General features: G+C 38.1%; 1 protein-coding gene across 12 annotated transcripts in view; it reads left to right on the forward strand.

Moving 5' to 3' along the window:
- CADPS2 (calcium dependent secretion activator 2) overlaps positions 1-23,116 on the forward strand; it is a 278,795-nt gene that overhangs the window by 74,595 nt on the left and 181,084 nt on the right. For all 12 annotated transcript variants that reach the window (XR_014937439.1, XM_085523891.1, XM_085524029.1 and 9 more), the window contains exon 3: positions 20,381-20,713. Coding sequence is in view for 11 of the 12 variants with exons in the window: in XM_085523891.1 (XP_085380017.1) it covers positions 20,381-20,713 (333 nt within the window). In the remaining variant the exon portion in view is untranslated. The remainder of the gene's footprint in view (positions 1-20,380; positions 20,714-23,116) is intronic.

Here is a 23,116-nt window from a genome sequence, read left to right on the forward strand (position 1 = left end):
TGCTGCTAGACAGGCCACTTGTTTCCTAGCTTTTCTGAGTCTTCTGCAGTGTGTGAGGTGCCCGGGGCTGCTCTGCAGCCCCCCCTGTGCCTGTTAACAGAGTGTTTAGGAGAGATTCTGCGGGAGGAGCTGGCCAGGACAGTGCTGGCTTTATCACTCAGGTGTTAGGGAAGGCTAGGGGCTGAAAGAATGAGATGGTGTATCTGGTCTCAAGGAAAAGGTGTTTAAAAACAAATACAACAGCCAAACCCACAAACAAAAAAACCCACATTAAAATAAAAATAAAGCTATATATATGTATTTTGTGAGAGCAGTAATGGGAGCAGCAATCTGCAAAATAAGGACAGCAGCAAAATCAGCTTTGCAGTTAGAAGTCATCTCATGCTGGCCACTGAATGGAGTTTGAGAGTAGGGTAAATTGACTTCTTAATTTTTGTTAATTTCTTAATTTCAAGGAGGGAAAAGATTATCGTGGAAAAAATATCATCAGTTTTTGTGTGAAGATGTCACGGAGCTGTTTTTGAAATACCATCAGCTCTTTTAAGGTTTCTCGTTGCAGTGCTCTTTCATACAGGATAGGCTTCTAAAGTGAAGAAACTCTTCCTGAGTCATGTAAAAATAGTATTTAAAGAGCAGGATTTCCATAGCAGCACTCTGAAGCTAATCCTGCCTGTGTAACTGGCTCTGTGCCATGCGCTGGGAGCGCTTCAGTATGTTCTTGAAGAAAGTGTTGTGAGGAGGAGGAGGAGGCTTGTTAAGAATTAGCAAAACTTTCAGCTGACAGAATTCTGTATGGAAAAGACGGGCTTCACCCAAACCAAAAAAGATCTGGGTTGCTGATAACTAAAATTAGGAAGAGGTTGTACTAGTATATCAAAATTAAATCACGTTAGAAAGGAAACACTTTGCAAGAATATGTTTTGTAAGTTCAATTGTAATGTCATATCTTACAAACAGGAACAGGGAAAAAATACTCTGTAGTAATCAGTTACTAAATAATAAATAAAATCTCAGTTAAGCTGAGCGTGTGAAGCTGAAAATAATTTCCAGTAAATTCAGCTGTAGAATCTAAGTGTGCTGTTGTGCAAATGCTCCCTGTAGTCAGTGGAGGGTGACAGACAACTTCAGGAAGGTGCAACACATTTTCAGATGACAGGAACCAAAGTGAGTCTGTAGAGAGCAAGAGATAACTCTGCAGAAGCAAGGCTGCTCAAGAAAGAAAGCAAGGTCGTCTTTATTCTCTGTGACACTAATTGCTGTGTACTGTTTTAGTAGCAGAAAGGATATGACAGAACTAAGAGTCATAATAGAGGGCATTGTATGTAATATACATGTATATCATATCTATTTTTATTTTTATTATACCTCTTATATGGTTTGCAGATGTTAAGAACTCTTCAGGAAAGCTGCTAGAGTAAATGCAACAACTCTTGCAGTTCCTGAAGTGCGACTTCTTGAAGCTTAAGCTGGTAAAATTGACTGGTTAGGAGAGAGAAAATTAGGATCTGTTTAATAAAAATTGCTTACTCACAGACAGTGATTTGCAAATATGGTGGGTGAAAGCAATCATAGTAAGAAGGAAGGAAAGACTGCAATTAAACTGATGATGTGTGTAAAACAGCAATAAGTGGTAACAGTCAGTATTACTGAAACCATATGAAGTGTAGGAGATGATTGGTAAGAGAAGTATTCATCAAAAGGGGAAAACAATGCTATAGCTACCAGGTTGCACATTCTTTGCCTTTGATTTAGCACTTTATATAGAGTTCATACAATTCAAAAAGGAGAAAATGTATGCCATAGGTTAAAATGCCAGCTACTACCTATAAATTTTATTAAACCAATTTTAATCTACCAAAATGAGACACAGCTTTTTGATATATATATATTTTCTTTTTAAAGAGAAAATAAAGTTGGACTCTCAAAATGTTAGTGTGATAGTAATTAACTCTCTGGCTCTCTTGGCAGACTTGAGCCTTTAAGATCAGGATAGACTGGTACCTCCCATGATTTATGATTTATGAATCTTTTGAATCATGTGGTAACTGAGTACAGTTCCTTGCCCAGAACGTTGGATCATCTGTTTTCTGACTATAAAAACGGTATCATGTCAAGTTTGCAAGCAGTTTCTGACTGTAGGAATTCTAATAGTAGTAGTTCCTCCAGAACTGTTCAGCCTTGAGAAGAGAAGGCTGCGAGGTGACGTGATAGCAGCCTTTCCATACCTAAAAGGGAGCTACAAAAAAGAAGGGGGCAGACTCTTTAGCAGGGTCTTTTGTGATAGAACAAAGGGAAATGGCATCAAGCTTGAACAGAGTAGATTTAATTTGGATATAAGGAAAGTATCTTTTACAGTGAGGGTAAAACATCCTTTCCTTAGTCCTTCTCTTACTGTTAATATATTTGTAAAAATATATATATAATATTTATTTTTTAAAATAGTCTTTTACTACAGTGGCTAAGTTGAATTAAAGTTGGGTCTTTCTGATTTTCTCCTTGCATATCCTAATAACTTCTTTACACTCTCCCCATGTTGCCTGTCCCTTCTTCCACAAGAGGTGGACTCTCTCTTTGTCCTGAAGTCTCAGGAGAAGTTGTTCATCCATGCTAGTCTTTCCTCTGGTTCATTTCAAGGCATTTCTCTCCAGAACAGTGTTTAGGAATGTAAGACAAGCCATGTCCTCCAGCCTGAAGCCTGGCACATAAGCTCTGAAGATGAACAGGATTTTAGATATGATCAGTTTTTCTCATGTTTAAATGTCTGTGCACATTGTAATGTTATGTCAAAACTCCTCATACACTGATGTAGAATATGAAGTCATTTGTGTGTTTCTAAGTGTTTTCAGAGACAGCAGTTTGAGAGTTCCTTTAAGGCAAGCTTAGTGAAATCATTTGGGACCAGTGTGTGCTGCACATCTTTGCAGTAGGTCACATTCATCTGAAATCTAATTCATGGGCCGAGAGATGGAGCAGGTTGAATTGGGATATTATCTGGCTTTGTATTATTTTGCTCATTTTCAGCTGGATCATTACCTTGCTTTATGTTACTGAATCTTATAAACAGTATCATCTGCAGATATGAGTCATCTGAAAGGCCTTACCAGCTGTAGGAGCATTGTAGGTATTGGCTGCCTTTTGGTGGCTGCCAATCACAGGCTGCCTGAAAATTCTCTACTTGCCTACTTTTCATTGCTAATGTCTTAGTAGTATTTTGCAGGGTAAATCAAATGAGAATATTAACGGCCTTGTTAGATATTGTCTTATTTATGTGTGTACACAAACATTCTCCGTCACATATTTCTGACTAAATCACTAGAAGAACTCTTAGTTGAACAGTTATTTTGAAGCTAATTAGACAACAGCTAAATACTTTTAGGAATGAATAATCATAATTGTTCTGATGTGTATGTAGCAAACTTAAAGGTCTGTTATGTTATGCACTCCATGTACCGTGTAGGTTGTGATTTTACATTAAGTCATGAAGTGAACTCAGTGAAACACCACCAGAAATAAGAAAGAAAATGTCAAGGGAGAAGGGGAGAGATACTACCTTTGTGTACTCGCAGTTCAGATCTACAGCACATTTCTTTCCTACACCTACTTGCATGGATTAGGAAATGTAACTTCTTTCTGCAAAGCATTCAGAGTTTCATGCTAGATAAAATGAAAAAGAAAAGAGAAAAAACACACAAAAAACCCCCCACCCTGAATTACTGTCCTCTGGTCCTAATTGAAATGAACCAGAAGGTGTCATCTAAAAAGATGGAAAAGTCAATAGCTCAGTTCCATTGGGTTTAAGATTAATGACATTGATTTCTTCTCTACTGCTGTGCTGGAATCAGGAATTCATATTGCTTGTATAGCATTCAGACTAAAGTCTTGTAGTACAGTGGGTTATTTTGAAGTTCTCCAGTCCTTTAGTTGTTTCTCCTCTGAATATTGTAGCACTGGAAGCTTGCCTTCAGATTCACTCTAAAATGTATAAAATAAAAACAGATAAACAAACCAAACCACCAGATGAAGCATAATGAATACAAGCATGAAAGTTTTAGCAATTGGGCATGACTAAGATTTTTTTTTTTTACTGGAATGGTGCAGTGTTTGAAAATAAATCACAAAGCTGGCTTCTTTTTTCACATGATGGCTTCTGTACCAGGTAACTGTGTGGGCAGGATGTTTCGACGTGGATGCTGTCATAAACTGTGTTTGTGTAAAAAAAAAAAAACAGCATAATGGAGGATGCCTCTGGTTTGATGTCTTTGTTTGCCTCGTTGATGGTTATTTTTGAGTGTTTCTGGGCAGGTGAGAGGAGGGGACCAGCTGCATTTTCGTGACTGCTGCTCTTGGGGCCAGGGAAACCTCTTATAACCAGGAGGCTTTATCCTCTTGGATGGAGTCTGAGTGGGGGGAATTTATGGTAGGCAGGCTGGGACAAGGAGGAAGAGGGAGGGAGACAGGCAGTGTGCAGGGAACCTGTGTCATGATGAGATCTTTCAGTAGGGTGCTGACTCAGCCTAGTGGGTAATAACGAGGAAACTGACTTTCATGGGGCCAGGAAGTCAGTGAAAGTTTCTGGTCTATAAAACAAAACTGTGGAAAGTGGTCCATCGTGCTGGGCTGCTGGAATGTGTGCTCAGAGTTCAAGGGCTGTTCTGTCTGCACTTCCCGCTGGATATGAGTTCTCTGTATTTCAACTTTTCTTCCTCAGGATTACTGTACAACCTTTTTTTTTAATATAAAACAAAGCTTTAGAGCTTGGAAGCTTTGATATTCTTTGTTGTGCTCAGTTTAAATTGAAGGTGGGACAAATAAGATGTAGGGTCTTGTCAGAAATGATACAGGTAAAAGCAGCTGTTCTTAACATAGCATCTTGCATTTAGTTAAATGCAGGAAAGAACTGATTGGAAAATTGTCATGAATCTTTACTGAAGTTGGTTCAAACCAAGATCTAGTCAAACTTCAGTATGAATTTATTTATTCTACTGACATTAAGGCATACTGATGTCGCTGAAGCTTTATCTTTGGGTTTGTTCAAACCTAGCGGAGGTGCTCAGCCGTGTGTGGTTCTATTTTGGTGTCTGTCATCCTTTGCATCTCAAAAGATCAAAGGCTGAGAGTGACAGTGAAGTTTTCATCTCTTTTGACAATGTGTTTATGAGCTATCTCTGTCACTGTTTGACTGTCAAGTCTCTTGCCTGACGACGCTGCAGCTTTAATTGTTTCCTGATTATAAGACACTACACCTTGCTTTGTGCCTAGGAGCTCCGATATTTAGATGTAATTTAATGCAGAAAGATTCCAGACATAAACTGCCAAAATATATACTGTCTTGGAAGGTAAAGATGTTAAGCTTGGCTCTGTTAACATGTGAAAAAGTACCTGCCAAAACCAGCTGGATGCTCTGAGCAAAGAGAGGGGCAGCTCCAGCTAATGCCGAGGCAGCTTGTTTCTGTTGTATTTATTTGTAGATTGTGTGCTTCATAATAGTTGCAGATGTTGCACTACCATGTGCTCAGTGACACATCTTTATTCCAGCATTCTGGATTTTGTAGCTTGCATGCACTGATCCTCTAACTGCTATTTTTTGTTGTTTTTGACTAGGAAAAGAGAGTTATCTTCCCTTTCACTTCCTGATGGGCACTTTATGTATTGGCTTAGTGGCTGCATCAAGTATTAGGCCCTATTTCTAATAGGCTGTTTTATGTTATAGATTTGTTTCTTCTCTTAATTTTGTCTTCTGTCCATTAAAAGTCATGAGCCGTTTACCTGTTTCCTGATTTATAGGTTCTGTGCTTAATGAGTGTAAGAGTGAGATGATTGTTTTGCCATATAGAAACATTAATTCTGTAAGAACACCAACAGTATCAGTTTTAAATTTTTTACTAAGTGAACTTTTTCATTATTTAGATGGTTATTAACATAGAACACAGGTTTCACAGCGTGTCAGTCTGTTTGTAACACAAGTGTCTGGGAAGGTACAATCGCGTTTAGAAGTGGCCATGACAGGGACATCATTTCTGCCTGTCATAAAATTTATGACTGAAATAGACAACAAACCTTGAGAGATTACCCTGGGCTTTTAAGAGCATCAAATCAGAAAATCTGTGTTTGAAGATGGCAGAAGGCTTGTGGTATGAGTAATATTTCAGAAGCTGACAGACGAATGGTGCAAATGTTTCCAAATACCCTGACATGGAATTGAGTTACCTTTTTTTCTAAAATCTATTTAGATCAGTGCAAGTCTGCATCCTAGATAAGCAAGTGGGAAACATGTTTTCAGAATAGTCTAGGAGAAGCTTTAATAAAAATGAAAAACCTTATGCATCGGTGGAATTATGATTCCAAGTTGGGTGAGATAACAAAGAGAAAAGTAAAATGAGAAGAATTTTTGAGATCACACTTTGGCTTTAGAGGATTTAGCCTTGGAGATGACATGAGATGAGTGTTCTCTCTGCACATTAAAAATGCATTAAGGTGTTGACTAACAGGCAGGTCAGAATAACCAAATAACTTAAGCCTTATATTGGCTTAAGTAGCACAGTTTTTACAGTAGGAGGGTAATGTTTGTTTGCTTATTACATTTGACTTATTTACCATTTGCATTTCCTGCCAAAGCACTTGGCTAGTTTTGCGTAAAAGCATTTTGGAATCTCCATATAGCTGCTATTGGTATTTAAAAGAAAAAGTGTAAGGATGACTTCCTGTCTGTTTCTACTTTGCTAAAGTTGGTGCCCATAAATGGAGAAAAGGGAAAGGGTTGTAGTATTATTACTGCTAATTTAAAACCAGTATGATAATGGTGGAGGTTTTCCTTTCTCTTTCCACCTTCAGTTCTCTACCCCGTACTCATTGCTAGGAGTAGCGCTGCTCTTGGGGATGCACAGATCTTTTCTTCTCCTGCTCAGACAAGGCCTGGTGATGATATCCCAGTTGAAATCCAGCTTTCAACAGCTGTATTGTCCTTTGGGATTTTTTTTGGTGACTGAACAGGATGGGCACCATGGAGGTCAGGATGCAGAAGCCTGACTGGTAGAGGGTGCTGCTGTGGAAGCTGGTGGCTGGTTCTGGCTACTGGGGCCATGTGGACATCACTGCTCATTATGTGTCCTGAATTCCTCACCATAGAATATGCTACCAGCAAAGCAAAATGTCTGATAATTGTAAAATAAAATAATAGTAATAATAAAGGTGTTTTTGGAATGACATATTTTTAAAATCTTCAAAAATGTCTAGGGAATACTGTAGTGAAGTGAAGTTTTCATTTCCAAAAATTCAGGAATCCAAAGAGAGAGCAAATTATGACTAGGGAGCCTCAAAGTTACTATTAAAGCTACTTGGACCATGACATATAATTGAAATGCATAAAAATAGTCTAATTTATAAAAATTTTCACTTTGTGTGCTAAAATCTAGGGGGATTAAACTGCGGACCAAATGGTCATTAATCTTCCCAGTGAAGCATTGCTGTCTGATGTGTAGCCAGCTGGGTGATTATTAAATTTAAAGAAGGATTTAAGATTCAGAATGCATTTTGAAGCTTTTATGTATATTATAACTTTTCTACCAACACCATGAATTGATCACTCTTGTGAAAAATTAATCAAGGAAAATGTATTGTCGCTTTTTGACACAAAAAGATTACACTTTATAACAGGGAAAAGATGAGTCAGTATTTATGATAAAGGTTGACATTTTAAGGAAGTTTTATTGGAATAAAAATACTTACATTGCTACGCTTTACAGCTATGTTGTACATGCCAATAGTCTGCAGGAGTAACAGCTCTGTATTGCCTTCAGACCCTCTTCCAGAATAGAAATGTATGATAATGTGAGTATGGCTTTAAGATAAAAGTCTAGACATAACATATTTGAAGTGTAAAACCAAAACAAACAATTCCTGAGGTACTCAATTTTCATGATGTATTGTCCTTCCCTGCATTTTTATTCAAATTCTATTATTCATGACTTCCTCCTAAAATAGAAGCTCTGAAGTACAGGTTTTTTTTCTGGGAGAAGGAGGTAATTTTTGTAACGTCAAATGTGTTTCTGTCACAAAGCAAATATTGTCTTTTGTAACAGCTTGTACATAAAATTGACTTTGCCATCCAGTTCTTTTTCTCCCAGAGTCTTTTGAGGTCTTCTGTGTCTCTAGCTGAGAAACTTCTGGAAGGCATTTGCATCGCTTGAGTTGAGATGCTTCTAGCACAGCGTGGACAGTGAATCTTTCCAGACCCCCATATTCTGATTGTGGAGAGAGCAAGGTTCATTCAGGTCAGAACCCGCATTAGGAAATCTGAGTTGCCCCATGGCTGAGTACGTCCTTTCCTAGCGCAAGGAAAGGGATCTAACATGAATTACATAGTGGAGCATGGAGTGTAGCAATTCCTGCCCATATTCTCCTCAGAATGGTTCCTTTCTCTTAGTATGTAAGTATGGGGAGATGCTTTTCATTTGTCTCTCTGCTGAGTGTTTAGCATTTCTACATTACAAACTAGATGGAGTTTTATTCCTTTAATCTTCCTTTGGTTTGCATCTCTTCTTTATTCTCTTGTCTTCTATCCCACTGTTTTTGTTGTCTTTGCGGTTTTGACCTTGTTTTCTTCTGCTTAACCTATTTTCATCATTGCCATGATTTAGCTCTAAACAGATAGTAGTATATCCAGGTAGTTGTTGTCCACCAACTTTTGTTTCATACAGGGGACAACAGCTACAGAATACCTATCACCTATCATAATGGTGACCACTTCTGTCAGGTGCAGTTCAATTCCTAAGATTTTGCTGATACAGATAAACAGTTCACGGGATGACCTTTTGAGCAGCTTTGGCCCAATTTCTGTTTGCTCGTTTGTTTTTCTCAGCATTCAGCTGCACTGGAAGAATATTTGAATCACAAATCAAGTAAATGGTCCTGGCAAGTAAAAGTTATACTTTGAGACAGTGTACTCTTTAAATACAAGTGGTGAGGTTCTGTGGTGGAGTATAGGGAGTGAGTCGCAGTGTATCTACACTGACTGTGGGCTGCCTGGTACTTTGTTTAAAAAACAAACAAAAATGTAACCAAAAAACAGTGAGCATGTTGTGGCCTTGCACTGTGAAGAAGTTTCTTCTACAGTTAAGGGAAACCTTGGCTCTGTGTTTCTGTACCAACTTAGTTCATATCTACTCTAATTTCCAAATCTAGAACTGGTAACTTCTCTGGGTTGATTTGGCAGTTTCCCCTTGTGACTTGATCAAGCATATACCCTGATATCTTACTGCTTGCCAAAGTTCTTCCAGTATTAATAATTGTGCTAATAGAACACTCCTGGTTTCCTTTCTCAGGCCTATAAGGGCCTATTCTGCTACTATGAAGTTCTGGTGGGGAATGGGGCATGTGTTTCAGTCATTCGTCTTCCAGGGCCCCATTTTATTAGTTGGCCACGTGCTTGGTTGAGGACTGACATTTTATTTTCCAGTTACATGTCTGATACCTAACTCAAGCCAGGGTAAGTAAAAATGCAGAACCAGAGAGCTGAAAAGATGCCTCTCTCTCATTCAGATGGCTTACAGTTTCGAGCTCCAGCAAGTCAGGGTTTCAGTGTCTGTGCACATCTTCCTTTCTGGCTACAAAAGCTAGGATTCCTACCAGGCTCCCTCCTTAAGTTTTCTAAATATTTAAAGTTAGTTAAATCCGTTGTCCTGAAATGCCAGCTGTTCTTTTAGTAAAGAAGTGATGGTCCAACTACCTTTGAATTAAAGATTTTTGTCTTCTTTATACATGAAAATTTATTTTTTATATTTAAAGGCATCCCCCAGTTTTACTTGCAAGGAGACCAGTGTTTTCTTCAGAAGTTCAAACTCTCTCCTACCCTTTGGCATTGTGTGCTGTTGAATACAAACTATTTTCATTGGTGTTCATGTTCTATATCAGTCAGTACATTAGAAAGAGGGTGAGCAAACATCTTGCATCTAGTGCATAGTTCAGGTTTCTTGTGATGTGCTGTCAGTCATTTCAAGGTCACCTCTTCTTGTCAGACTGAAAGCTGGAGTGCCAGTTCTGTCTAGGAAACATTGACCTCAGTGGCACTAGATCCACTCTGTACAAATCTGCTCTTTCTTCTATATCTGAAGGTCCTGAGAAGCATCTATAGCTCTCGCTTTTTTTAGCAAGAGGTTGCTGCTGGATGGAAAAGCCAAGGCTTGTATGGAAACTGCTTAGTCTCAGGTGACACCTATACATTTATACATTTATTTCCACAGTAATGTAGGAATGATGAAAGGACCAAAGTGATGTGATTTCAGACCTCATGGCATCATACTTACAACATCCTAAGCAGGAGGAAAGCAATATGCAAAGCAAACAGTGCTTTCTACATGGCAGTATGACAGAAGATGTCAGTCCTAGCACTCCAAACTATCAAGAACTCTTTTAATTGCAGGTTGTCATTTACAGACATTTTCATTTCAACAAATCAAGCATCACAGCAGTTTGAAATGTGCAGACCTTTTAACTGTATGTGAGCTAATTTCTCACTGCCATGGTCAACTGGCAAATCAGAAGTCATTTTTATGCATGTGATTAACCCTCATGCAGAGTCGAGCCTCTAGCATGAAAATGCTCCAGCTGCATCTTTGGGAAGGGGAGATGTTGCAAAACTTTGGGCTGCTGATGTTGAATATTCTGTTGTGGATCAGCCTGCACCAATCTGGAGCAGTGCAGCCATACACTGCCTGTGTGAGCACAGTACCACAGGAGGGAAGCTGGACATTTTTGGTACATGCAGTTTTCTTTGGAAACAGTTTTCTTCCAGAGTGCTGGTACCAGGGTCAGCACTGTGGTGCACAGTCCCTCAACACGCTTCAGACAGCCAGTGAGTTCTGAGGCTTTGATATCCTTTAGTACAAGGAGGGACTGGACGTTTAAAGATAATACAGTGGTGATTCTAGCAAGCAGAACTATTACTACTTGCTCCACAAGTAATCTGGAAATGTTATCATATAGGCAACACTATGTAATTTACTGTGCCTCACCAGGGTGCAAAAACTGTTGTCAGCCTTGAAAGGAGGACAAATTTGCTTGTTCCACAAAGACATCTGTACAAGTTTAACGAATGAATCCAGAAAAAAATAAAATGGCTTCTGGGTGAAATAGTTTCTCAGTTTTTTATGGTGGTTGTCACTGCAGATGCGTTTATTCATGTTGTGCTCCAGGCACAAACACTGCAGTGCTCAAGCCTGTGAAGTGTGTGCCTATCAGGAGCAGAAATACAAGGAGACTTGGACAGCTGCTTGTGCCAATTTGAAAAAGAAGAAAAAGAAGCAAGTATTATACTTTGTGTTGTGTATAATATGCTTACCAGCATGTAAGCCTAGAGAAGTAGCACCTGTTTCAGTTTGCAAGAGGTTTTATTGGGATGCTGGTTTCTGAGCTATGGAACATGACCAATGTGGTGCTGTGCTTGAAGATGTGAAGTAAACAAGGTAAAACCTCTAAAATTTTCAGCTTGGGATGATTTTTTGAAACTCTACCCTTATTAAGAAAATATCATTGCTTAATACACTCCAGAATGATAGGAGACATGGCATTAAAAATAGAGGAAAACAATGAAATGAAGATTTTGCCTCTTCAGCCAATAATTGGCTCTTGCTTGTGGAGTCTTAGAATGCAGATCATCTGTAGATGATGACACCTAATCTACCAAAAAAAAAACCCAAAAAAAAAACAAAACAAAAAAAACAAAACAAAAAAAAAAACCAAAAACACCACTTCACAGTTTTTTGAGGTTTTTAAATTTCTTTCCAGTCTCTCACAAGGGCAGGGAGACCATCATGTCTGAATCGATGTTCTTCCTGCAGCTCTAGGGTATAGCAGTAAGTATGTTGGTTATAATCAATGTTAATTACTTCTAGGCATAAGTCTTGGTTTCTGAAGTCTGTTGTGGAAGTTGTCCAGGCTGTCAGAAGTGTTTTGTGCCTTCATCAAACTAACTCCAGAGGCCAGATCTATGATTTGTAGAGTTAAAGAAGAAAACAGAACTGCTGAGCAATGCATGAGATGGTCCCAGAGAGCATCACTCGTGGTAACGGGTGAAGTGGGGAATATATTTTGTTGAATGTGGAGCAGGGAGGGCTCTAAAAAGAGGGTGAGCTGTTGGCTGCGATGAGAGTCACTTATGAGCTTGTGTGTGAAGGGCTTTTAGAAGCTGCTGCAGTAGCAGCAAAGAGCAAAGGTGCCAGCTGAGTGCAATGCAGGAACACTGTTACACTAACTGGTGTATGCAAAGGGTGACTGAACATTGAGTCTCCTGCTTTAATGTTGCTTTACTTTGTGAGAAGTGTCCTGGCACCAGACTTACTGCTTAACCTTTTGTTACTTATAGTTGCTTGCTGAACGTTATTTAGATTTCTCCCTTTTATTTGTATACAAACCTAATTCAACCATTAAACTGTGGGAGGAAACCCTGGTAACGTGATTCCTGCTCTGTAGTACTTAAAATGTTTTTATCAGCAGGTCATACTGCAAATGAAGTCTTGGATTCTGTGAATTCTGTGAACTTTGTGCTGCTTCTCAAAATAAATGTAATTTCTCCATGGATAACACATACTTTTTCCTTGACTTTTGCTATTCTGATAAGTTCAAGGAGCACATTGGGAAACTTGAGCACATTGGGAGAATACATCAGAAAAGCACATCAGAAATCTGAAAAGCATTCACAGATGTGCATTCCCTTGACTTCCATCAAAGTCCTTTTTACCTTTACAAAGTCATTTTGTTCAGTCGTTGATAGAAAGAAGTACCTCTGTTCACTTGTATTTTTAAATTTTAATTTCCAATGCAATATGGTTAGTATCCATATAGTTCTACCTTTGTTTCAAGCTGGCTTAAATAAAATAAAATAAAATGAAATGAAATAAAATAAAATAAAATAAAATAAAATAAAATATCCTCTAATATAAGAATGACTTCTTAAAGACAGTTTGTACTTCCGTATCTGGCAGATTGGGATTTCCTGGAGAAATCTCCACAGAGAAGGATCTTTAAGTGGCATCTGGCAAACTGTTTTTCTAATGTGAAAGAGAATGTTGTACAAAAAGATTCATTTTTAACATTAGTGCATTTTAAGGATACTCCGAACCTCAGCAGCAGTCCACTGGGATGAAAAAATAACTTGCAGATGGATAATAACTACTCAGCTGGCTCATCAGTCTCATGAGGCAGTGTAGGGCGGACAGTGTTTGACACTTCCATGGAAATTCACTTGTAATTTGTGTGTGGAATACCATTTAAAAACTCTGGAAACACTTGAAAGATAGAATTCATGATGCTTTAAACTTTTAAGATTTATGTGGCTGCATTGAAATTCAACAACTGTAGGATTAAAGTGTTGCATAGTAAGTAGCAGAGGCAAATGGACAGAAGAGGCAACTGCTACATGGGAGACAGTGAGTCCGTCCTCACTGCATTTTCTGCTGAGGGAGGGCATGAACTTGACTGATGTCTGCAGACAAGGGGAAATCATGTGTGAGCCCAGCCATGGGCAGGCTCGGCCATAGTGTCGCTGAGTATGTACCACAACAGCCAGAAAATGGACTACTGTCTCCTCAGCACTTCTTTCTAATGACACCAGCAGGATCCAAGAGAACAGCATGTAGTTGTGTTGGTGGTGGGGGGGGAGAAGTTCAAGTGGGTGTTAGGAAAAAGTTCTTCACTGCAGAGTGGTTGGACATTGGCAAAGGTTACACAAGGCAGTGGGCACAGCCTTCTGGAGCTCAGGAAGCATTTGGATAGTGCTCAGAAATATGGTGTGAATTTTGAATTCACCTTTGTGGCACCAGGAGTTGGGCTTGGTGATCTGTGTAGGTCCCTTCTGTGATTCTGTGATCTCTTACAACTCTGTGAGCCCACTTTGCTTTGCTGAGTTTTACCTCTCTGTGGTAGAAGTGAAAATGGATGCAGCTGGGGCTTGGAGAAGGCCAAACCACCCCTAGTCATGCATTACTGTCTTGGTGGTCCCCATCCTGCTTTGATCACAGGTCTGTGGGCTGAGAGGTGCTTGCCTGAGCATTTTATTCCAAGTTGGGAAGAGAAAAGGGTGGAAACTGGCTTGTGATGGAGTCACTGGAAGAACTTCACTTAAATAACACTTCTAGATTGGGGGTGCCTCCTAAGCAACAGCATAGCACTGCTTGCAACTCCTCAACAAGCCTCAGGAGGACAAGAGAAATGAAGGCATGGAATAATTAAGGGGACATAGTGTACTTTTACAAGCAAACCAAGTTTGCAGCAGCAAATGGAGCAGTTGGTGGGATCACATATAACTGCCCAAGTATAGGTAATAAAAAATTTACTATGCTTCTCATTAGTACAGAAGACACTGTTAGAGGTGTGATTAGCAATATGACAAACAAGGGCATGTTATGATTACTTTGCAATGACAAGAAAGTAGTTGTAACCACAGAAGTAGGAAGGTACCATGACTATTAGGTGCACCATTATAAAGAGCCGCTGTTGTTGTAAAATGGCCATGGTGTTTTATTCCACCCAGTACTGTACTGTGCTAGAACATGCAGGAAAAAGCTGTTACCTAAGCTGGACTGTGTGTCATAAAAAAGATGATAAAGAAGGTGGTTCAGATGATGTCTGGCCTGTCTAGAAGTTTACTGTTCCAGAGGTTCAGTGAGCATTTTGAGCTGCAGCCACCTTTTCCATGAGCCTGGCTGTAAAGGTTTAGGACATGACTGTTGTTTAAATATAATCTCCACAGAACTACAAGAACAGCAGTGACTGTCAAAAATGAAGAATTTCTAGCTGCCCTTGTGGCTAACAGAGTTCCAGAGCTACTTTACCTAATGAAGAGGAGAGCCTCAGTGTGGTTGCACTAGCAGAAGGTGCACAGGAAACAACTGTGTATGAGTAAGGAATTTCCTTTTCAGGCTGGTAGATCAATTTTTGGGGTCTTTCTGTGCCTTTTCAGTACCCTTTGGAATTTTTAAAGATTAAAGGAAGTTTTGTTTAAATGAAATCCTGTACTTTGTTGCTACACAAAACTTGTACTCAAAGCATAAGAAGGAGTAAGTTATAGCTGAGATCAGTTTGTCTCTAGAATTGTCAGTTCTGTGCTGAAAAAGGCAGTTCATTAAAACTTACTTGATTTAATGACATGAGGCATTTTTATTTCATTTTATTTTATATATCATTTTATTTCATTTTAATTCACACGGGGCCTCATAGACCTCATGTTTAATCATTTATAGAGAAAAGGCAAAGACTGACTGCAGCTGAGTTTACCCAAACTCTTCTGTATATAGCTTATGATTTTCCTAAGCTTCACAGTAGGCAAAAAGATTATCATGTTTGTGTTGCTCACATATATATTTAGTTAAATTTAGTACCATGTTTGATAATTATGTGTTTGAAGATGTAAAATCAGTCCTTTAATATTTCCAATGCTCAGGTTGTAGACACTCCTCAATTATGATTTTTCATTTCTAAACAGAAATATACTTCTATTGTGGCTATCTACAGTTAAAGATTGTTTTGAATTAGGCTTTTTACTAGCATGTGCAACAGTGGAAATTTTCTAAATATAATTACTGGGTAAGAAGGGAATTTAAGCCATACTTCAGTAGATACATTTAAAAGATTGTTACTGTAATTATAAGGAAAGATGAATTTGAGGCATTTTTTTTGTTTAGTTTTGTTTCAATTTTTAATTCCTTAACTGGACGTCTTTGAATGGCTGCGATATGATATTTCTCAAGACAGACGGATCATCAAAACATGTTTTTTAGCTTCTTTTCTTTTCTTTTCTTTTCTTTTCTTTTCTTTTCTTTTCTTTTCTTTTCTTTTCTTTTCTTTTCTTTTCTTTTCTTTTCTTTTCTTTATTTTCTTTTCTTTTCTTCTCTTTTCTTTTCTTTTCTTTTCTTTTCTTTTCTTTTCTTTTTTTTTTTTTTTTTTTTTTTTTTTTTTCCCTGGAATGTTTGGTGTTAACAGAGCCTTTCTTTTTGGTTACATGGGGCTCTGATAGTGGCTTACATTCAAGGCGTAATGATTCGAGTAATGTAATGATACTGAAAGTTTAAGTTGTGACTGTCAGAGAGCATCACCCCAGAATTTCTCTGAGGAAACCCAGAAAAAAGCTGTAGAACAGGAAATCATAGAGTGATAGGAAGGCCTGGGTTGAAAAGGACCACGATGGCCATCTACCTTCTACCCCCCCGCTATGAGCAGGGTTGCCAACTTCCAGACCAGCCTGCTCAGAGCCACATCCAGACTGCCCTTGAATGCCTCCAGGCATGGGGCATCTACAGCCTCCTTGGGCAACCTGTTCCAGTGTGTCACCACCCTCTGAGTGAAAAATGAAATTTGAAATGCCTCATTAGAAACTTTGGCTCCTGTCTAATTATTTCTAAATAATACAAGGGTTTGGAAAGATCCTGGCTGATCTGTCAGGTACATTTCCCTGTAAGAATAGTTTTCTTTGTCCCTACAATAACTCTATTATTTTGTGTTTCACATTCAAACCTGTGATGTTTTCTTTTTTTTCTGAACACTCCAGATAACATTTTAGCACTGGAATGATTATTTGATTAGAACTAAGTTCCATGATCAGACAATCCAAATGCAGGATTAAAAGGAAGAACAGCTGACAATTCAGTGAATGTGCTTAATTACTGTTTTGCTTTAGAGATATGTATCAACACAGATATTTTCCCTGTTGGGGATGATTATGCATATAATCCTGTAAGAGCTTATGTATTTCACTGCAAAAATAAATGATGTCAAGAGAGAACTGCCAGTGATGTAAAGCATGCATGTATCCTGACTTGCATGCTCAGCCAAGGTTTTGGAGCCATGGGTGCTAAGCCAGATGGGATTTCTGGAATGCCGGTGGGAACAACGCCATTGGCAAGAAAACGTTCTCCATATAGGAGTAATTTGTAAACTTGTATGTAGAAGAAGAAAAAAACAGGTGCAGAACATTTCAGAAAAACTGTAAAACAGGAAAAAAATGTCAAGAAATACAGTTGAAGCCAGAGATGTTACAGTTAATGTGAAGCAACCTTGATGTCTTTCTGGAACAGGAATAACAAGTCATTTGATAACTTTTTAATGCGTCTTTTTGTGTCAAATTAGGAGCACATATGGTTCACTCCTAACTGAATTTTCATTCACTTATGATTTTCTTTTGCAAACAATGACTTAACAATGAAATATCTGTTAAAATATTATTTCTTAAGTATATAAAATATAAATGGTTCATTTTAAAGTCTGTCACATTTTCATGACCCCAGGAAAGAATTACGCTAAGTTGGGACTTAGAATGAAGGACAGTTAGCCTTAGGTCAAATGGTTTCCTTTTCAGAACCATCCAGATACTATTCACACCTTGGATTTATACATTGAGTAGTTTCCTGTAATCACACCAGATATTTTGCTAAGGAAGTATCTTAGGATAACTTAAGAATAATTAATGCAAATACTGTTCATAAGCAAAACACTTTAGAAGTGAACATTTTAAGGTAATGTGTCCTTTCTAGCATGCTTGCTTCTATCATATATATTTAGAATCATAGAATCATAGAATCACCAAGGTTGGAAATGACCTAAAAGATCATCCAGTCCAACCATTCACCTATTACCAGTAGCTCCCAGACTATATTATGGGCATTTTCTGGTTTACTGGCAGCATCAATATTGATGACTCTTGAAAAGGCGAATTATGTACATTCTTTTAAATGTTGTTAATTATGATCAAATTGTTTCATATTTTTGAAAGACGTGTTTTGTTTTTTATTGATCTTGAAGCCCATTTTTTTTCTTTCTTCCTTTTTATGTGTTTGAATTTGTATGTGTTTGTATTTGCAGATACCTACATAAAAATCTGTTTTGCCTGACGTTTTGTTGGTGTTGCAGACAACAAATGCTACAAATGCTGTTCAATACAGTTACCCTTTAGTGGGCAAATACTGGGGAAAACAAAGAAATAAACAAACAGATTTTCCTGCCATCTCCTAGAAAGCCAACTTATATCAAAAGCAAAGTTTATGAATTAATTGGAATAAATCTGATTCATAAGTCAAGTCCTAGTGGTATTTTAGCCACTGTGTTCTGAATTAGTTGTTTTGAATAATACAGCAGAAAGAAGGTAGTGAGAGGTAAATGATATTCTGATGATCTTACAGTGTGTGTTTAGCATTTTTTTAATTAGAGAGATCCAGTTATGTTAGTGATGCGTAAGGTCACATAGCTTTGGATAAACATTTCTGGGGAGAGGGAAGAGCATTTAAGTTTTCTCAGTTTTATTCTATATTCTGCATTAGCTTTTTCTCAATATCTGTGCAAACTAACATGATAAAGGATAAGATATTATTTATGAAGGAAAGAAAATAGCAAAGTTTGTCTGAAGTCACCTATTTTAAATATTTGTTTTCTTTGCAGGTAAGCTTTGGAAGAATTTTAATTTACTGTAATCGTAGACTGTTGAAATGTAGAAAAGGTTAATATCCTGGTACTTGTTTGTGTTGATAACTTTTATTGTCAAGTGGAATTCCGGACTATTATTTGTTTTTAAATGAAATCCAATATTCATATAGCATTTTGAGGAAATTAATATCAACATTAATTGATAGTAACCATGTCAACTCCCTTTGTGGATAAAAGTTCAACCTTAGATACTTGGATTTTCAGTAAAAGGAAATTTAGCATGCTGCCATTAGAGCACTAAATGCATTTAGCAGATATTATTGCTGTTTTATGGTTTAGGACCAAGTTCTTTTAGGTTTAATCTTCAGTATGGTTTCAATTAGAATATCTGTCAAAATGTTTATTTTTAAGTAGCTGCATTTTACCCAATCTGCAGGGAAAAGGTGCACTGAGACTTTTTGACTATGCTTTCCTTGACCCTGTACTTGTACGCAGCTTAGATTTGTAGCTTTGAGATAGGTCATCGGTCATTTCACTGCTCAGCTTGTGCCAGTGCCTCACCACCCTCCGAGTAAAGAATTTCCACCAAACATTGAATATAAATCTCCGCTCTTTTAGTGTAAAGCCATTCCACTCTGTTCTATCACTATCTGCCCATGTAGAAAGTTAGTCTTCCTCCTTTTCGTAAGATCCTTTCAAACAGAAGGCTGCAGTGAGGTCTCCTTGGAGCCTTATCTTCCCCAGGCTGAACAAGCCCAACTCCCTCAGCCTTTCTTCAGAGAGGAGGTGCTCCAGAGCTAAGATCATCTTCATGGCCGTCCAGGAAGGCCATCTCCTCTTTTTCTTCATAGCATCTGACTGAAGAGAGCAAACGGGCAGAGAGGTGATGAAAGGGAAATATGTTCAGACCACGTGCTGTCCTGTCTATTCTTTGTGTATCAGCTGTGCTTCAGTGAGGCACTCAAGCTCTCCTTCTGCACTCAAGTATGGCAGGCTGAGTGCCCTGACACATTTTCTTCTGCTGTGGGAAGCTACCTGCTTCCCTCCTGGATACCTCTTCAATGCCATAACACAGTTTCTGCCTTGTGCCAGGCACAAGTTGGTGGTTTACACCAATGATCAGGTGACAGACATTCTCTTTTTAGCTATATTTAATAGAACAGTTTTGTGAGACTTGCTGCTATAAATGATTTGGCCAGACACTGTCTGGAGAGGCTGAGCTTGCCAAGGTCTGCGTTAGAAGAGAGAGAGATGGGTGCAACTATCCTTCAACAATGAAAAACTCCCACAGATTGCTGACACTGATTTAGTCAATTTGTTGGTCAAATTTGCTGTCATATCTTATATATATGCATATTTAGGAGGGCTTTTCTTGTTTTTTCCTTTCCTCTCCTTTCCACAGAGAATTCCATAATCCTTCTCCAGTATTAGACACTATTCCCACTGCAGTAGTGGAAGCAGATTCTGCATTTCTGAACTCTTCTTTTCTGATGATTTTGATTGCAATATTTCTCTAGCATAAGAGTTTTCTTTTCTGGATTTTAGTTTCCTTCCCTGAAATTCTTAACTGTCTTAAAGATCATTTTTTCACTCATTATACAGCCAGCTTGTAAGACAGTGTGGTTTCTTCATGAGTAACTCGCAAATATCTTCAGACTTCTGTGGTCTAAATGGAGGAAAGATAAGTGAAATCACGTGAGTTTTAAATTAGCTGCGGTTAATTCAAACTTCATTCTAGCTTAACTGGTGTAGCATGCAAACCCAAATAGTTTGAGTTTAATAGAGAAACATATTTTTGAATGCGTTATTTTAAGAAAAATATATCAAAAATATATCAACCATTTTATCTAGAAGCAAAATCTTAGCTTGTAATAATGATCCCTTTCTTTATTAAGAGATTGCTTTGCACTTGTGTTCATTTCTAATGTTTTTGTTTTTTTTTTTTGTTTGTTTTTCTTTCTCTTTTTTACAAAAGGTGTTTCTCAAGAGTGACCGGGTTGCAAGAATGGTTCACAGTGGAGGATGTTCTGCAAATGACTTTAGAGATGTTTTTAAGAAAAACATAGAAAAGAGGGTCCGAAGTTTGCCGGAAATTGATGGATTGAGCAAAGAGACAGTATTAAGTTCTTGGCTAGCCAAGTATGATGCCATATACAGGGGAGAAGAGGACTTCTGCAAACAGCCAAATAGAATGGCCTTAAGTGCTGTATCGGAGCTGATTCTGAGCAAGGAACAGCTTTATGAAATGTTTCAGCAGATTCTAGGGATCAAAAAATTGGAGCATCAGTTGATTTATAATGCCTGCCAAGTAAGTATTGGCGTCACTCGGTTCTGTTGTGTTCAAAATCTCTCACATCCAGCCCCTTTGTACCTGTGTCCCTACATGAAAATTACATGTATATGTTTGTTTATGTGTAGACACATTTACATACATTTGTGTATATGTATGTGTGTGCGTGTAAACATTTTTAAAAGAAATTTGCTGCCATAAATTGATAGATGATAGATATTGAGTTCAGGATGCCCTTGGCCATTCAGCATTGAGAACTCAGCATACTTCATTGCAAACAGCATCTATGAAGCTAATTTGCGCTTTTTTGCTCTGTATTTCTGTTAGGTAATGAAGAAGTTCTCTGTAAATCACTGAATCAAAAACAGTATATTCAGCAGTCATATTCAGATTTATAGGTGTAGTCTATTGCTAATCAGTAGTATAAATAGTATGTAGAAGTGTTTTACCTGGCCAGTCTTCATAGTGATGCAGCAACAAAATAAGCATTAGTTTGTGATGAAAAACCTGAAAAAATGCAAGACATTTTTTAAAGTCTCATGACTGACTGGAGCAGAAATTTGTAGTATTTATAGTTTTCAAACTGAACTCACACAGCTTTCTAATCCATTTTTTAAATAGTACACCATACTGCAGCTAAGCTGTGCTGTACGTATTACGCTGAAGGTCAGTTTATGACTATCCTGGTACAGGAACAAGTATGGAATTTGCCTCAGTTTTGTCCCAGTTTTTCTCCATTTGGCTTTTAATTAACATGCATGTGTACTGTGAAGCTAACTACTTAGACAAGCAAGTTGGTAACAAGGTCAAGAGGAGCTGAAATCTTAGGGAATTATCTTGCTTGTTTGAGTGGGGGGTTACATAATGGAACACACAAGCCTAGGATAGTTCAGTTTGGAAAAGACCTCATAAGGTCGTTCAGTCCAGTGTTCTGCTCAAAGCAGGATTAGCTGTGCATACAGACCAGGTTACACAAGGCTTTATCCATTCAAGCCTTAAAACTGCCAAGAAATCAAGACAGACTGTATGAAGTCTCAAGACAATCTGCTCCAATACTTGAAAACATGAAAAATTAACTTATTCCCCACAAGTAGATCACAGTTTACCTTCAGTGGGAGCTGTATGGCCTATTCCCTCTTCTGGTGTCTGATGAGTTCTTAAATCAGGCTTTATATGTCACTGTGAGTAGTCAGAATCTGCTGTTGATGTTCGCTGTGCTAGAGGAACATTAACATGACTGTAGATCCCCAAATACTAAAACAAAATAACTTGTTCCTTTAGTCTAGAAGTGGTTCTCATGATATGGACCTCTAGGTTCTTGTGTGTGTATAACTGAAGGCTTCTTGGGTTTGGTTCATAATTTCTAGGAATTTTGATGCATCAAAACTGATTGGCAAATATCAGCAGGGCTCTCCTGATCACCAGTTCTCCATCTGTTCTTGGTCTGTAACCGATGGAGAAATTGAAACATCACAGCAACTCATTTTTATCTTCTGCCATGGTTGAATTTTGAACGTGGGGTTATTTTCTTTTACATTTTATGAATAGTAAAATAAAAGAGAAATTATTGTGTGGTAGGTAGCAAGTGAGAGAGGCTGGTTGGCTCTTCTGATATGTGCAGAGGCTCAATGAGGTAAATAGAAGACTTTTCTGTTCTTTCTGATGTTGAGCTCTGAAGGTTATAAAAACTTCTTTGCAGGTCACTGAAGTACACGTTGTTTACTTGGAATTCATATGAATATTGGAGGATGAGAAGAAAGGGAGCAGTCATAGGAACATCTACATAATTAGGAACAATGAAGAGAGACAGGCTTCAAGCATATACCCTTTTTGCTTTGGGTTCTAGCTTACTGAAGTTTTCCTTTTCCGGAGTAAGCATGAGATTACTTTGCTAAATCAAGAACTTGCATTTCATGCTCCAACAGTGCAGAGTTGCTACCAAACATAAATTCTGTGTCTTTTTCTTGTGATTCAGTCCAACACACAGCACACCAAAGGTATGAGCAGAAATCTGTTGCAAAGAAAAATACAACAGTCATGGCTTTCCCAGGAAGTTTATTGCAGACAGCATCCAGTTCTTATAATGTAGTGCCTCTTGTCCTTTGGCAAAATCCTTTATTCCTCATTAGAGTTTTAATAAACTTTTTAGTTTAGACTAATCTATTCTATTCATAGTGTATTTGTAAGAGATGAAATGAGGTTAGACTCCTATTTCAGTTGACATGACAGTTTTCATTCTCCCCTAGAAGTACCTAGCTGTCTTTATATGTAAAAGCTCACTTCTATTTCCCTTAGCCGCTACTATTTAGAATACTGGAGTCTTGCGGATAATGATAATCAATAATGTCTGGGAGCAGTGAGATAAGTGAAAGTCCAAACAGATGTTAAAATTGTATTTTTGATAGAGGTTTTGATGAGTTG

Source organism: Coturnix japonica, chromosome 1 (genome assembly GCF_054131305.1).
Source record: "Coturnix japonica strain WE chromosome 1, WE-NBRP24, whole genome shotgun sequence".
NCBI lineage: Eukaryota > Metazoa > Chordata > Aves > Galliformes > Phasianidae > Coturnix > Coturnix japonica.